The sequence below is a fragment of the Sinocyclocheilus grahami genome, unplaced genomic scaffold, assembly GCF_001515645.1.
Source record: "Sinocyclocheilus grahami isolate Dianchi unplaced genomic scaffold, SAMN03320097.WGS_v1.1 scaffold2474.1, whole genome shotgun sequence".
NCBI classification, from domain to species: Eukaryota; Metazoa; Chordata; class Actinopteri; order Cypriniformes; family Cyprinidae; genus Sinocyclocheilus; species Sinocyclocheilus grahami.
This window is the reverse complement of record NW_015507653.1, coordinates 31,177-49,099: the sequence shown is the minus strand read 5'-3', so window position 1 is coordinate 49,099 and position 17,923 is coordinate 31,177. Positions and strand designations below refer to the sequence as shown.

General features: G+C 33.4%; 1 protein-coding gene and 2 pseudogenes across 1 annotated transcript; 2 read left to right on the top strand and 1 right to left on the bottom strand.

Moving 5' to 3' along the window:
* The window catches only part of LOC107575118 (Golgi phosphoprotein 3-like pseudogene), a 2,494-nt pseudogene extending 467 nt beyond the window's left edge, over positions 1–2,027 (top strand).
* Positions 2,028–7,857: 5,830 nt separating this feature from the next.
* On the top strand, positions 7,858–12,649 carry LOC107575117 (glycerol-3-phosphate dehydrogenase 1-like protein). Its single transcript, XM_016261532.1, has 6 exons — positions 7,858–7,888; positions 9,190–9,458; positions 9,597–9,735; positions 9,816–10,011; positions 11,800–11,940; positions 12,252–12,649. The coding sequence occupies exons 1-6, from the start codon at positions 7,858–7,860 to the stop codon at positions 12,346–12,348; spliced, it is 873 nt and encodes a 290-aa protein (XP_016117018.1). The 3' UTR covers positions 12,349–12,649.
* A 1,061-nt stretch (positions 12,650–13,710) lies between these two features.
* LOC107575116 (cathepsin S-like) lies at positions 13,711–17,674 on the bottom strand (annotated as a pseudogene).
* Positions 17,675–17,923: the final 249 nt, after the last annotated feature.

Genomic DNA, 17,923 nt, shown 5'->3' with positions numbered 1-17,923 from the left:
GATATACATATACATATTTTTCTTAAATATATACATGCATGTGTGTGTATTTATATATATATATATATAATAAATATACACAGTACACACACACATATATTACGTGAACAAAAACTTTTATTTTGGATCCGATTAATTGATTTGACAGCACTAATAAATATATATATATATATATATATATATATACTTGCATAGTAAATTTTTGAAATCACAAATGAAAACCATGCATAAATCAGTATTATTTTAGCATTCATTCATATTTTGAATTAGATTTCATTTTTATATTTTTGGTTTCAGTCATTTTAATTTTTGTATAAGATTCAGTAATTATGTTGTTTTGTCATTTTTATTATAATTATTATTATTATTTTAAACAAATATTTAGCTTTATAGCTTTAATTTTCATATTTCAGTTTTGGTTTTAATCATTTTAGTACTCCATCTTATTTTATTTCAATTAAGACAACATTACAACATTCCAAAATGTTTAATTTAATTTAATTTAATTTACAACTATTTTGAACAGTTTTGTCTTTAGTTAACAATAACAACACGGATCTAAATTTTAGTTTTAGAAATGTTCAACTTTTAAACTTTAGAAACTTCAACTACAGCTTATTTAAATTTATTTTAAGTTTTTCATCTAATTATTTGTTATTTTAAATGGTCTTGACCTTGAATTAACGACTATTTTTAATCGTTTGAGTTAATAATAAAAACACTGATATTAATGTTTTGTTTTTTAACTTAAAAACAAGAACAAGTTTCCTTATCTAATAATATGTATAATATGACATTTTTATTTCTGAAAGAGTTACATTATGGGATTAAATACATAAAGCATATTTGTGTTGTTTAACATTTAATTATTGCAGGTTTGTGTCATATTCTGAGTTGCATTATTTTTATTCATTTTGAGGAATACTGAATCTGTGTTTTTGTTTTTTGTGAGTGAGATGAATTAATGCATATTCATATTTATTTTAGAGCTACAGTAACATCTTCTGATTTCTGTCACCATGGCGACACCAGAGCTGTCAGTCAATACATTGAGAGAAAAAAAAAGTAACTTGCGTTACTTATTTGAAAAAGTAACTCAGATATTCTCTTGTAAATTAAAAAGAAATGTGTTACTTTACTAGTTACTTGAAAAAAAGTAATCTGATTAGGTAACTCGAGTTACTTGTAATGCGTTACCACCGACACTGGCAGCAGCAGTATTTCTTACATGCTCACAGCAGCATGTTGTGGATGTATTGCAGCAGCAGCAGCGTAGCAGATCTATTCCGCCAAGACCAAATACATTAACATTGTCATGTACATTACCATGCCAATCCCTCCGAGAGTCATCATGACAGAACTATGAGTTTTGCTGCTTGTTTTCAGGCGAGACGTGGAACCCCTTAAAGCTGCACTTCCAGATGCGTAACGTGCGCGAGCGCCTGGCGAAGAGTCTGGTGGAGAAGGGTATCCTGACCACAGAGAAGCAGACCTTCCTGCTGTTCGACATGACCGCGCACCCGCTGACAGACAGCAGCGAGAAGCAGCGTCTGGTGCAGCGTCTGCAGGACAGTCTGCTGGAGCGCTGGACCAACGACTGGCGCCGCATGAGCCGCCGCATGCTAGCGCTGATCCTGCTAGCGCACGCCGCAGACGTGCTGGAGAACACACTGAGCTCGCTGAGCGACGAGCGCTACGACACGGCCTGCTTGCGCTCACGCACCCTGCTGGAGGCCGACCCCGAGCTGGAGAGTGCAAAGGTCACGACCCCCGCCGAGGAGGTGATCTGGGCCGTGCTGGCGGCCTTCAACAGATCCTGAAAGAACGCTCTTCATAGACGTGACGCCTCCTAAGTGTGCTCTACAAAGACAGCAGCGTGAAGCGCAGGCTTGTGTTCGACGCCACACGATGCCAGGGTTATTATCGGTAGCTAAAGCATAAAACAAACATGTTTTCAGTTTTGTATTCTAAACATTGTTTTCCACTTTGGCTTAATTTTAGTACTTCATCTTATTTAATTTCAGTTGGCTGCCAAAGTAATTTTTAAGTTTTTCATCTAATATTTCAGATTTATTTAATTTTTTATTTTAATGCACACAAATTTATATTGAATAGATATTACACTGATATTAATTTTACTGATAAATAATCTTCAGCTTTTATTTCAGGTATTTGCCAAGGCAACATTTCTAATTTTTTTTTTATTTTTTTTTTTATATATATGAAATATTTTAATTCCCAAGGCACCATTTCACATTTACATTTAGTTTAAACTGAAGTACTTTACTGAAAACTGAAATAAAAACTGTATAGAAGTACACAAACGTAAACAAAGGTGTATGTTTGTAGAGTCATTTACAACAGCTTCGAACACGGCTCAGCCAATCAGAGTCAAGCACCGTCCGGAACTATCCACTTTATAAATTCTATTAGGTTATGCTTTTATTCAGAAGTCAGCATGCGTGTGATGCCTCGAAATGCTGTCTGGATAGGGAGCGTGCGAGGTTTTGGATAACAGTGCATGGTTTTTTTCCTGTTGTGAAATGTGCAACGTTCCCATAACATTCAGAGAGCGTGTGGGCTGGCATGCACGTCACATGACCTCACTTCTTCATCATGTGACCCTCACACTGTCACATGACGCATGTGATCCGCTCTCATCTGACGTGCTTCTTCATGAAGAGAGCTTTACTGTCAGACGCTTTCATAACGTCACAACACGCCCTAATATTTATTCAGCAGTTTTTCTCTGCAGGCTGATGTTATGTCTGTGTGTGAAAGAGAAAGATTGTGTCTGAATATAATGCATGAGAATGAACTTTCATGTTGAAAAGAACCTCAAGGCCCTTTGCACAAATATATATATATATATATAGAGAGAGAGAGAGAGAGAGAGAGTTTGTGTTTCTTCCAACAAAGATGGAAATGTTTGGAGTTCAAACTAACTTTTTCATATTTACTTCATATTAATGTATTTGTGTTGAAATATGGTTTCTGTGGATTGTTTATTATTATTTCCATCTAGCACTAAACAAAAATGATGATGTATGATAATAAAAATACTATATATAGATATCTATATATTAGTGCAGTCAAGCGATTAATCGCATCCAAAATAAAAGTTTTTGTTTGCGTAATATATGTGTGTGTTCTGTGTATATTTATTATGTATATATATATAAATGCACACACATACAGTATATATTTTGAAAATATTTGCATGCATTTACATGTCTAAAATTTATATTCAAATAATTTATTTGATAAATATATTTAATATATAAACATAACATATTTTTCTTAAATATATACATGCATGTGTGTGTGCGTATTTATATATACATAATAAATATACACAACACACATGCATATATTATGTAAACAAAAACTTATTTTAGATGCGATTAATCATTTGACAGCACTAATATATATATATATTGAATGGTTAAGCTTGTCTTCCACTAAAACTCACTTACACATTGAGAGAAAATGTGCTTAAATGTCACTTTAGGGAATATTTTGTAGAACTTAAAAAAATAAATATATATATATTTATTTTTTTAAGTTCTACAAAATATTCCCTAAAGTGACATTTAAGCACATTTTCTCTCAATGTGTAAGTGAGTTTTAGTGGAAGACAAGCTTAACCATTCAATATATATATATATTGAATGGTTAAGCTTGTCTTCCACTAAAACTCACTTACACATTGAGAGAAAATGTGCTTAAATGTCACTTTAGGGAATATTTTGTAGAACTTAAAAAAATAAATATATATATATTTAAAAAATGTTTTTTTGTTGGTAATTTGGTGAAAATCACATGGTAACAGGGTTTAGCACAAATGTGGGAAACTGTTAAAAATTATGTAAAAAAATTATTTAATAATTTAAAAAAGCTTTTTAGTATGTAGAATTGAATATATAATATATTATTATTATTATTAGCATTTTATTTGTATTATTTTGGACATTTTAAATTATTACACAGCATGATTTTAAATATTTTGGGTCAGGAAGAAATATATACATTATATATATACACTATAAAAAGATTTTCTGTATTTCAAACTAGAGACCTAAGGAGGTGAATTGTATATTATAAGCTGATGTAAAGCGGCTGTGAAGCTCACACTCGTGATTGACTCATATACTGTACGTGTGAAGTGCTGTACTGTACATCTGAGTGATGTTATGAATAACAGATGGAGGGAAGCAGATGCTGAGCTCTGTGACGGGATTATTTTGATGAGATGAAGGACTTTCATATGCAGTGTATGTTTTAATCTAACACTTTGCGATCGTAATAAATGATTGCAGTTTCACTGTCATAAATTACATGATTAATATGTAGAATAATTAAATATAGCTGGTTTTGTCGATTAAATATGTTGCGCTTGTTCTATTTTTTTAAGCAGACATTCAGTGACAAAAGGAAGACTGCAGCTTTAATAACTTACAAAATCAGTGTAGCACATGATTCGTAACAGATTTACAGTGTGTTTTTGGACTGTTGAGGGAAATGTGCAGTATCTGACTGGTCACTTTAGGATCTTTCTCCAGGGTCAAAGGTCACGTGGTGATAAAATGTGATTATTTTGATTTCCTCTGCTCTCTGAACCGATCTAAGTGATGTGTGTAAATATATGAATTCATAACATTTAATGAAGGCAAAGACTCAAGATGACATTCTTTCCTCTCTTTTTTCTCCTACTACAGAACATTTATATGAATGACTAACTTCAGATCTGTTGGTGTTTTTCGTTATATCTGAACACAAAATGATGATGTAATTATATACAGGGTGGTATGTATGCTTTTAGATGCGGAACAGAACGCTGTTTAGTCATCACACGGGATACATTGGTCAGATTGTGCTGAATTATAGAAATCTCATCCCACGTGAGCATCACAACTATAACCAATCACATGACTGGGACTTTCCGTTGACTTCTGCTGTTTAATAATGACCTAATGATATATTATATTATATTATATTATATTATATTATTAGACCCAAAACCTTCAAGCAAAACATTACTATGTAAGACATTATATTACATATTACCTATTATATTTTGTCATGTAATATAGAGCCAAAACCCTCATGCAATTTGTATATTATATTATATTATATTATTTAGAGCCAAAATGCTTAAGCAACCATTTTCTTTTTGAATATTTTCATGAAGACATCACTATATAACATATTTTATTTTGTTTCATTTCGTTTCATTATTTCATTTTAATTTCATTTCATTATTTCATTTTTTTTTTCATTTCATTTTAATTTAATTTCAATTTAATTTAATTATTTCATTTTATTTCTTTTCATTTTCATTTTCCTTTAATTTCGATTTCATTTCAATTTCATTTCATTATTTCATTTTATTTCAATTTAATTTCAATTTAATTTCAATTTCATTATTTCATTTCATTTTAATTTAATTTCAATTTAATTTCATTATTTCATTTCTTTTCATTTTCATTTTCCTTTAATTTCATTTCGATTTCATTTCAATTTCATTTCATTATTTCATTTTATTTCAATTTAATTTCAATTTAATTTCATTATTTCATTTCTTTTCATTTTCATTTTCCTTTAATTTCGATTTCATTTCAATTTCATTTCATTATTTCATTTTATTTCAATTTAATTTCAATTTAATTTCATTATTTCATTTTTATTTCATTTTAACTTAATTTAGATTTCATTTCAATTTAATTTCATTATTTAATTTTATTTCTTTTCTTTTCAATTTCAATTTAATTTCATTATTTCATTTTATTTCAATTTAATTTCATTATTTCATTTTAATTTAATTTCAATTTAATTTCATTTAATTTCATTTAATTTAGTTTAGTTTAGTTTCATTTCGTTTGGTTTAGTTTAGTTTAGTTTAGTTTGGTTATGGACCCGAAACCCTCACACAAGTGTTTTTGCATTTGTAAATGTTCACGAAAGCATTATTCAGTGTGTTAATGCAGTTGTTTCCAGTAATGTTGCTGGTTTCAGCTTGTCCTGTAGTTGTGGGACATTTGGTGAAATCTGACACCTGTATTTGACCTTGATCTCAGATGTTTGATTTTATTCTTAAATGAAATCATTAACATGTTTTAACACCAGCTGCATTCAATCATTAAAGAATAAATCATTATCATTTCCATTTATTTTAATATTAACAGTCATTTTAATCCATAAAATTGGACTATAACACAGATGATTAGACACAAAGCAGGAATTTAGGAGCAGAACAAATCCAGACCTGTTGAACCCAGCCTTACATTCTCTCTCTCTCTCTCTCTCTCTCTCTCTTTACCACAAAAACATTATTTATACAAATGTTCATAGGAATGTTCGTACAACCAAGAAGAAACATTTAGAGAACTTTCATAACATTTTGATATTAATGTTGATATTTTTGATAGCGCTAGTGACGTTCAGAAGGTAATAGCATGGTATCTTTGAGTAAATGTTAGATGTGAGCTGGTTATCAGTAGGGTTACACACAGATGAAAGTGCTGACCTCTGCACTGATCACCTTTACACTCATCCACACGTTACTGCGGCAGATTAATAGTGAAGTAACCTCGGAGTAAGTGAGGCAGAGGTCATGATGGGAAAAGATAAATGAGCAAATGAGAACTTGTGGTTTTGAAATCATTGCACACAAATGTGGATTAGTTGGAGAACAGCAACTCAAACAGACTATAATTAACCAGGTCAAAGCTGAAGGAATAATAGAAGTGATGAAGCAATCATTCAGATTCAGTCCGCCCGCTTTATGAAGCTAACCTGCTGGAACGAGCTTGTTGCTGGACCCAGATGGTTAATTTTATTCAAAGTGAATGAAAACTTGATCAAAAATGAAAAAGGTTCAAGAAATCAAATGAAAACAAAAATTCCAGTACCCAGTATAACATATATTATGAGATAAAAAGTTACAGTTATGACAGAAAGATGAAATTATGAGATTATGAAGTCATATTTATGGTATTAAAAGTCATAAGCATGAGATAAAAAGTCAAAATGTTGATAAAAAGTTGATTATAACAGTTGAAATTGTGACACTCATTTATGGCATAAAAAAATTATTATGAGAAAAAAAATCATAATTATGATATAAAAGTCTTAAAAAAGTGGATTATAACAGATGAAATTATGACAAAGTCAAAATTCTGATAAAAAGTAAAAAATTATGAGAAAAACTAATTTATGGCATTAAAAATATTAGTTATGAGATTTTTTAAAAATCATAATTATGATATAAAAGTATAAATTATGTGATAAAAAGTGGATTATAACAGTTTCTGAGTCAAAATTCTGACAAAAAGTAAAAAATGATGGGATAAACTCATTTATGGCATTAAAGATAATTATGAGAAAAAAATTCATAATTATGAGATAAAATTCTAAATGATGTGATAAAAAGTGGATTATAACAGCACCAGGGGTGCCCAATCCTGTTCCTGGAGATCTACCGTCCTGCAGACTTCCGTTCCAGCCCTGCTCCAACACAGCTTTCTGTAATTACAAGTGCTCCTGAAGAGATTAATTAGCTGGTTCTGTGTGTCTGATCAGGGCTGGAGCTGAACTTTGCAGGACGGTAGATCTCCAGGAGCAGAGTTAGACTGTAATGTGCTGGAGGATGAAGCAAGCAGGCAGGGAACACGGATCTAAATGCAGGCAGTTTAATAACAAAACAAGAACAAACAATAAACCAAAACACGGGAAACAAGGAACTATGAGCTATGTTCTATGAGCAGAAACGGCACCATAACATCCAACAACTGCCAAAGCACAAGAGAAACTCGAGTGCTGTTTAATACAAGGGTCCAAGGGAGAAAATTAGTTACTATGGGAACTAACAAGGAGTGGGTGTGGTCCAGTGAGTGACTATGGCAACTAATGAGGGTAACTATGAAGACAAACAGACAAAATTATGAGATGAAAAAGTCGAAATAATGTGATAAAAAAAAAATCTAAATTATGCCAAAAAGATGAAATTATGAGTTTAAAGAGTCATATTTATGGCATTGAGAAAAACAAATCATAATTATGAGATATAAAGTCATAATTGACTAAAGGTTGTAATTATGCCAAATCTAAATTATGCCAAAAAGATGAAATTATGAGTTTAAAGAGTCATATTTATGGCATTGAGAAAAACAAATCATAATTATGAGATATAAAGTCATAATTGACTAAAGGTTGTAATTATGCCAAATCTAAATTATGCCAAAAAGATGAAATTATGAGTTTAAAGAGTCATATTTATGGCATTGAGAAAAACAAATCATAATTATGAGATATAAAGTCATACTTGACTAAAGGTTGTAATTATGAGATCAAAAAAATCTAAATTATACCAAAAAGATGAAATTTTAATATTTATAGCATTGAGATAAAAAAGATATAAAGTCAGAACTGACAAACGGTTGACATTGAGATTTTAAAAAATTTAAAAAATAAAAATTATGCCAAAAAGATGAAGTTATGATTTTAAAGTCATATTTATGGCATTGAGATAAAAATGCATAATTATGAGATGTAAAGTCATAATTGACTAAAGGTTGTAATCATGCCAAATCTAAATTATGCCAAAAAGATGAAATTATGAGTTTAAAGAGTCATATTTATGGCATTGAGATAAAAATGCATAATTATGAGATATAAAGTCATAATTGACAAAATGTTGAAATTATGAGATAAAAAGTCAAAATTATGTTATAAAAAATTTATGTTGATGTTGAAATTATGAGATAAAAATACAAAAAGACAAAATTATGAGATTAAAAAGTCATATGGCATTAAAAGTCATGATTATGAGATAACTGTCATAATTATGACAAATTTATATGAATAAAAAGTCAAAATAATATGATAAAAATAGATTATAACATTTGAAATTCTGAGATAAAAAAATCTAAATTATGCAGAAAATTATGCTGAAAATTGTTGAAATTATAAGATAAAAAGACAAAATTATGAGATTAAAAAGTCATATGGCATTAAGTCATAACTATGAGATAAAAATCATAATTATGATACAGTCATAATTATGACAAAAAGTTGGAATTATGAGACATTTTTTAGCCTTGTCATAATTGAATCAGAAACTCTGGATGAAGTAGTATGAGGGACCTTCACACATTGTTATATAGGTTGAGAAGCACTGATGTAAAGCAGCTCATGATCATAAATGTCCAGCTAGAGACCATGTAAAGCCCACTGTCTTTGAGCTGATTTCCATCAGTAAGAGCCGTAGAGCCCTGCTGAGAGTGGGATCAGGGTTCAGAGCTCCTCTGTTTCCTCAGCTGGCGGTTCCTGACGTCACAGAGGCCTCAAGCGGAGCCGACTTCCTGATCTTCGTCATTCCTCATCAGTTTATTGGGAAGATCTGTGACCAGATGAAACCTCACGTCAAACCTGGAGCCACGGGCATCTCCCTCATTAAAGTATGAGACAATCACCATATCTTTTTTACGCAGTCAGCGATGTTTTAGTATTGAATGTATGTATTATATTTATTACTAACCAGTATTGATCATTCTGTGTGTGTGTGTGTGTGTGTGTGTGTGTGTGTGTGTGTTAAGGGCATCGATGAGGGTCCGGATGGACTGACCCTGATCTCTGACATCATCAGGTCCAAGCTGGAGATCGAGGTCAGTGTGCTGATGGGTGCCAACATCGCCAGCGAGGTGGCCGAGGAGAAGTTCTGCGAGACCACCATCGGTGTGTGTGACATCACTTCCTGTGAGAAACCTGCAGAGCGCTTGACCTCGTGTGTTTATGACTGTGTGTGTGTGTTTCAGGAGCCACTAATGAATCCAACGGCAAGGTCTTCAAAGAGCTTCTGCAGACGCCGAACTTCCGCATCACTGTGGTGAAGGAGAGCGACACGGTGGAGCTGTGTGGAGCGCTGAAGGTACCGGAGACACACAATCATCTAGAAGTCATCTTTAAAGCATCGTCTCACTTGTTCAGATTGCTGATGTTATGGAAGCTTAGGTAAATCAGAACTATGAGATCATTAGGGCAAATAAATTTAATTATGAGATCATGAGTCATGATAATGGCAAAAAGACAAAATTATGAGATAAAAAGCTGAATTATGAAGGGTAGTTATAATTATGGGAGAACCAGTCAAAATTATAAGATAAAACGTCAAATTAATGAGCTAAAAGTAATAATTATGCCCCCCAAAACCAAATTTTAAATGAGATAAAAAGTCATAATTATGACAAAAAAAAAATCTAAATTCTGAGATACAAGTCATAATTATGACAAAAAGACAAAATTATGAGATAAAAATCTGAATTATGAGGGAAAGTTATAATTATGACAGAACCAGTCAAAATTATGAGCTAAAAAGTAATAATTATGCCCCCCCCCCCCAAAAAAAAAAAACTAAACAAAATTTGAAATCATGAGATAAAAAGTCATATGACAAAAAGTCACAATTCTGAAATAAAAACTCATAATTATGACAGAAAAGTCAAAAGTATGAGATAAAAAGTCATGATGTGTGTGTGTGTGTGTGTATTAATGTGTGTGTGTGTGTGTATTAATGTGTGTGTGTGTGTGTATTAATGTGTGTGTGTGTGTGTATTAATGTGTGTGTGTGTGTGTATTAATGTGTGTGTGTGTGTGTATTAATGTGTGTGTGTGTGTGTATTAATGTGTGTGTGTGTGTGTATTAATGTGTGTGTGTGTGTGTATTAATGTGTGTGTGTGTGTGTATTAATGTGTGTGTGTGTGTGTATTAATGTGTGTGTGTGTGTGTATTAATGTGTGTGTGTGTGTGTATTAATGTGTGTGTGTGTGTGTATTAATGTGTGTGTGTGTGTGTATTAATGTGTGTGTGTGTGTGTATTAATGTGTGTGTGTGTGTGTATTAATGTGTGTGTGTGTGTGTATTAATGTGTGTGTGTGTGTGTATTAATGTGTGTGTGTGTGTGTATTAATGTGAGTGTGTATGTTAATATGTGTGTGTGTGTGTGTATTAATGTGTGTGTGTATATTAATGTGTGTGTGTGTGTGTATTAATGTGTGTGTGTATGTTAATGTGTTTGTGTGTGTGTATATTAATGTGTGTGTGTGTGTATTAATGTTTGTGTGTGTGTGTTAATGTGTGTGCGTGTATATTAATATGTGTGTGTGTACGTCAAACATGTATTTACCATCACTGTACAGTTTAATGTGTGCATCATCTGTTATTAACCTTCATACTCATAAGACATCGCCTGTCAAAATAACCCAGAGCATTATGATTGCACATCTTCTTTTTTGTCCAGATATCTTATATCATTTCATTCTAATCAAATCTAAACATTATTATTTATGCAGTTTTTGTGAAGGTTTGTTAAAAACCATTTTATCTACGTCTAAATTACTAGTTTTAACCAATAAAATTATCATATATATATATATATATATATACACACACACATAACATTTCTAATATATATATATATATATATATATGTTAGTTAGTTAGTTTGGGAGATTTATTTATTTTGTTTATTTACCTCTAAATTACAGGTTTGTACCAATACTTTCTAATAATAATAATAATAAATTATATATAGTATTTATAATATATTTAATTTAATTCATTTTTGTTTAATTTAATTTAATTTACCTTTAAAGTACTATATATATTTTTTTTTACCAATAATTTTAATATAAACATCAATGCAGTTTCATGACTCTGGCCACTAGATGGAACAAATGAACTGCACAATTTGGCATCAGAACTAATTTTAAGCCAGTTTGTGTGATTTGAATGTGATTTCTATGTTATTTACCTGTTGTTTCTGTTTTTCATCAGTCAATAGCGGAGCTGGAAGCTGAGATGTTGAACGGTCAGAAGCTCCAGGGTCCTCAGACGTCTGCAGAGGTTTACAAGATCCTCCAGAAGAAGAACATGGTGCACAAGTGAGTCTGAGTGACGTTATCATCCTCATCAGCGTGTGTGTGTGTGTGTGTGAGAGAGAGAGAGAGAGAGAGTGTGGGTGTGTGTGAGAGAGAGAGAGAGAGAGAGAGAGAGAGAGTGTGTGTGTGTGTGTGAGAGAGAGAGAGAGAGAGAGAGTGTGTGTGTGTGTGTTAATGTGAGAGTGTGTGTGTGTGTGTGTGTGAGAGTGTGTGTGTGAGTGTGTGTGTGTGTATTAATGTCTGTGTGTGTGTGTGAGTGTGTGTGTGTGTGTATTAATGTCTGTGTGTGTGTGTGTGTGTGTGTGTGTGTGCAGGTTTCCTCTGTTCGTCTCCGTGTATCAGATCTGTTTTGAGGGCCGGCAGGTGCAGGACTTCATCAGCTGCCTTCAGAACCATCCAGAACACATGTGAGCGACCCGAACCGAACCGAACCGAACCGAAGCCAAGCGATCAGAAACACACACACACTAACATTAGCCTGAATCTACTGAGCTGCACTCACACCTCACCTATTACGAGAAGAGAATTATGAGTCGTCTTAAGTCCAGAATGATGAGAGTATTTGTGTCATTTCTGACTCAGGACTGTAACGCTGGTAAACGCACATGTGCAGCATTTTATGTTTGGAGTTTTGATCATAACTGTTCTATAGAGAATGTAATACTTTATAACACAATCAATAAAAGCCATGCTGCTTATTTGAATCTTTTAATCGAACTTTGAGCTTCATTTATTCTTACAACAGTGAACAGAAACATAAAATAACACTTGTTGTTCTTCATGAGCCACATAAAACAATCTCTAATTTCAGTGTTTAAATGAAAGACACACACTTTTTAATAAAAATGTGAATGTTATAATAAAATAATTATTAATATTATATAAAATATTACATTTATATTTATACAAATATGAACATTATAAGAAAAATAACGAATAACATAAAATGTATAAATCTGATATGAAATATTATATTTATAAAAACATGCATATTATAGTTACTTCAACGTTTTCCTTTCTCACATAAAATGAATGAATCGCTGATTTCAGTGTTTAAATGGCTTAAAGATATAAATTTTTTTTATGAGTTATTACTATTTTTTACCAATAATTTTAATATAAAATAAGCACAGTTTCATGCATGAAGGTGACACTTCTTTATCTTTTTCTCTTAATTTAATTCTAATAATCTATATATTTTAATTAAATTCTAATAAAAGTAATATTAATATATATATATATATATATATATATATATATATATAATTTTAATCAACCTTGGAGTTTCATTTATAACACAAAATAAGACTTAATTTTCCTCATGAGTCGCATAAAACAATCAATCTCTAATTTCAGTGTTACAGTTAATTTAAGACATATCACATTATTATGATTTAATAATTTTTTATGATTTAATAAAGTGTTTTGTTGTATTTTACATTTTAACATTTAATTTATTTTGGGTTTGTTTTGTTTTGAAAAAGAAAAACAAATACAACGGATCTCTCATTTCAATATTTAAATTAATTATATAAACATCACTGACATTTTTGTCCAGTCAAGCACTCTTTAGACTGAGAATACTCCTCCTCCTAAATTATAAATATTAAAGCAGTATCAACTTTATTTCCAATTTACTTCCACGAATGCTCTTTGCTTTTGTCATGAGTTTGGTTTTTCAGGGCTGTTACAGAAACTAAAGACTTTCAGAAAATCAGTATGTATTAAATAAGATATATTCCGCTCCAGGAAGCTAAGTAATTATTCATAAAAATGATTGGTAATAATGATTAAATATTGCAATATTAAATTAACCTTTTAAAACCTGACAAAATGCCTGTTCTAAAGTCATAACTGTCACATAGTATTTTTTTTATCAAGTGAAAATCAACCTGTTTTTCACCAGCCAGTAAGTAATCTTGTCCATTTTCTGAGCCGTAACTCACAACTAGAACCGCATGATTGATCAGTCCAGAGCAGCACTTCGGATCGCTGTAGCTTCCTGAACACACATATGTATCATTTGGGGGGACTGAAAGCAGATAGACAGGTGTGTGTGATGTATTATATATGTCTCACCACTTCTGTACCTGTGGAAGGAAGCAAGTTTGGCGTTGACAACAACCAATGTTAGCAAGGGCATACTGCAGCGCTGCCTCATTGTGACGTGGAAGAATCCGGAAACCTGAGCAATATCCGGCTCTTCCCGTCACAGAGTATCGACAGGCACCCTGCTGCAAACGTCATCACAATAACAACACAACAACATTACAACATCACAACATTACAACGACATAACAACAATGTCCCTACAATGCCACGCCACTACAATGCCACGTCACTACAACGCCACTGTCACAACAATGTCACTACAACGCCACGTTACTACAACGCCACTGTCACAACAATGTCACTACAACGCCACTGTCACAACAATGCCACGCCAACGCCACGACACTACAACCACGTCACTACAACGCCACTACAATGTCACTACAACGCCACGTCACTACAACGCCATTACATTGTCACTGCAACGCCACGTCACTACAACGCCACTACAATGTCACTACAACGCCACTGTCACAACAATGTCCCTACAACACCACGCCACTACAACGGCACTGTCACAACAATGTCACTACAACGCCACGTTACTACAACGCCACTGTCACAACAATGTCACTACAACGCCACTACAATGTCACTACAACGCCACTGTCACAACAATGTCCCTACAACACCACGCCACTACAACGGCACTGTCACAACAATGTCACTACAACACCACGTTACTACAATGCCACTACAACACCACGTCACTACAATGCCATTACAATGTCACTACAACGCCACTACGTCACTACAATGCCACTGTCAAAACAATGTTACTACAACGCCACATCACTACAACACCACTGTCACAACAATGTCACTACAATGCCACGTAACTACAATGCCACTACAACGCCACTGTCACAACAATGTCACTACAACGCCATTACAATGTCACTACAACGCCACTGTCACAACAGTCACTACAACGCCACGTCACTACAACGCCATTACATTGTCACTGCAACGCCACGTCACTACAACGCCATTACAATGTCACTACAATGCCACGTCACTACGACGCCACTACAATGTCACTACAATGCCACTGTCACAACAATGTCACTACAATGCCACAATGTTACAACGTCACTACAACGCCGCCACAACACCACAACAACAAAGTCACTATAAATGTCACAACGTCACTACAACGCCACAACAATGCCACTACAATGTCACAACAATAACGGCACTATAAACGTCCCAACAACGCCACCACAACACAGACACTATAAACATCACAATGTCACTACGCCACAATAACGCCACAACAACGTCACAACAACACCACATTAACGCCACTACAACAACGGCACTATAAACGCCGCCACAACAATGTCACTACAACATTATAACAATGGCACAATGCAACAACAACGTCACTATGTCACAACAATGCCACAACGTCACTAAAACGTAACTACAACCCCACTACAACTTCACAACATCACTGTCACTACAACGCCACAACAACGTCACAACAACAACATTCAGACCTTCTAGATCAGGGATTCACAAACTCTGTCATCAGCCAAACCCCTTAGATTTAATATTACAATCATTTAACACATTTGCTTGTTATTTTGAAAAGATTCATATTATTTTTCATGATTTAGTTTTTAGAAAGTTTTATTCTGATTGTTTTTATTTTTAAATTAATTATTTTAATTTCACATTTTCATGATTTAATCAATTTTAAGTAACCATTTTATTTTCATTGTTTTTTTTTATAGTGTTTTATTAGTGTTGATATGACACTTTTATGGTTTAATTAATTTTTAGTAAGTGTTTTTCATTGTTTTTATTTTAAAAGTATTTGAAATGTACATTTTTATGATTTTGTTTTCGTCAGGTTTTTTAAAAATTGTTTTTATTTAAAAATTATTCATTTAATTTTACATTGTGGTCTGATTACTTTTTAGTAAATATTTTATTTTAAAATTATTTATATTAATTTGACATTTTAATGATTTATTAAATTTTTAGCAAATGTTTCATGTAGATTTTTCGTTTTTTTATTATTTATTTATTTTAATTTGACATTTAGTTTATTAATGATTATTTATGATTGATTATTTTTAGTGAATTTTTATTTTGATTGTTTTTCTTTAAGAAGTATTTATTTCAAATTTTTTTTAAATTCGATTTTATTGTTTTTAGTAAGTGTTTTATTTTTAATTTTTAATTCATCAGTTTTCCAACTCTCTGCAGTTCCCTCACGAACCCCAGCTGGAGAATCCCTGATTTATATCATGCCTGTGAACACTGATGTAGTGAAGCTGAAGGCTCGTAGGGTGTTGTGTTAACGTTCTGCAGTAGCTTGTGTTCATACGGGTAGAAGGTGTTGTTGTTCTGGATGATGTAGAGAAAGGCTCGGCGCCTCTGCAGCCGCGGTTCCCCAGACTCTCACTGCAGTCCAGCAGGTTCTGCGGACTCAAGGGGACCAGAGAACCGGTTCTCCTCTTCATCTGACCCTCCAGAGCACCGACGGCACTGAACGCCCAGCACGAGCCAAACAGGCCCTGAAACTACACACACACACACACACACACACACACGCGCATACACACACACACACACATACATGTGACGCTCCTCTCTCTAGAACACAACACACACACACACACACACACACAAAATACACAACACACTGACTGATGCATATGCACACAAATCCACACAACACTGTCGCAATCTGGCTTTATGCAACTTCTAACCAGTTACCGGTTGCTGAAAAGTGTTTTTGAGGAAGAACTAGACACAGGATTTAACATAGTTCGCCACAAGACACTACAGACAAAACTTAGAGTTTTATTCCTATCTCTATTCTCAAGGTGTTTACTGAGGGGTTTGTTCATATATCATTCACTCTGATTTATACAACATTTAGACAACATTACAAATATGGTCATATCTGTTAGTTTACATATTTAAAACTAGATATCAACAAGCAGAATTACATTTTCTATTTTGTAAACACTGATATCTGAAATAATCAGCATTTGTTGCTTTTGGGCGGACAGAAACTCTGAAGTCGTCACACATTTCCCCTCGCTGCTTTTATTGTGTTATCTCTGAACTCGAGAAGCAAGGCGTTTAGTGTTCAAGAGACGCTGCTTTTCATAAGAAGGACTTAGAAATCATCCAAAAATAGTCAGTAAAGATGCATAGGAAATAAAAATAACAGTAAACGTAAACATCTATTAAAAATGACTTTCAAACGTTTTAAAAGCGAGATGAAAAAGAAAGCGAGTGAGCTGTGGTTGGTCGCTTCGCCTGTCAATCAGACGCTCTCTCCTGTGTAAGTGGGTCTGTGTTAGTGCACAACACACAGCAGCTGGCTTTACTTGACCGTTACAGTTCTCAGAACAGATTAGACCGGACCAATCACAGTCCTGCGCGCTTGCGTTTTATTTAATCCTTTCACAGCACCACTTGAGCTGATTGTGTCTGCATCATTAAATGATCATGTTTTAATGGGAAATAATATGAGGTGATATTTGAGTGTCACAAACCCCATTCTGCTGATCTCAGTTCAGTGGGTCAAACGGCAAACAGACAGTTTGTTTGTACTCACTGTGTTTCTGTAGGTCTTGTTGTGTTGAGATTTCCAGGCCATCCACTGATCACTCAGATGGCTGATCTCAGAACAGACCAGCGACACACACACACACACACACACACTCACTCACACACACACACACACATACACTCTCTCTCTCACACACACACACACACACACACTCACTCACACACACACACACACATACACTCTCTCTCTCACACACACACACACACACACACTCACTCACACACACACACACACATACACTCTCTCTCTCACACACACACACACACACACACTCAC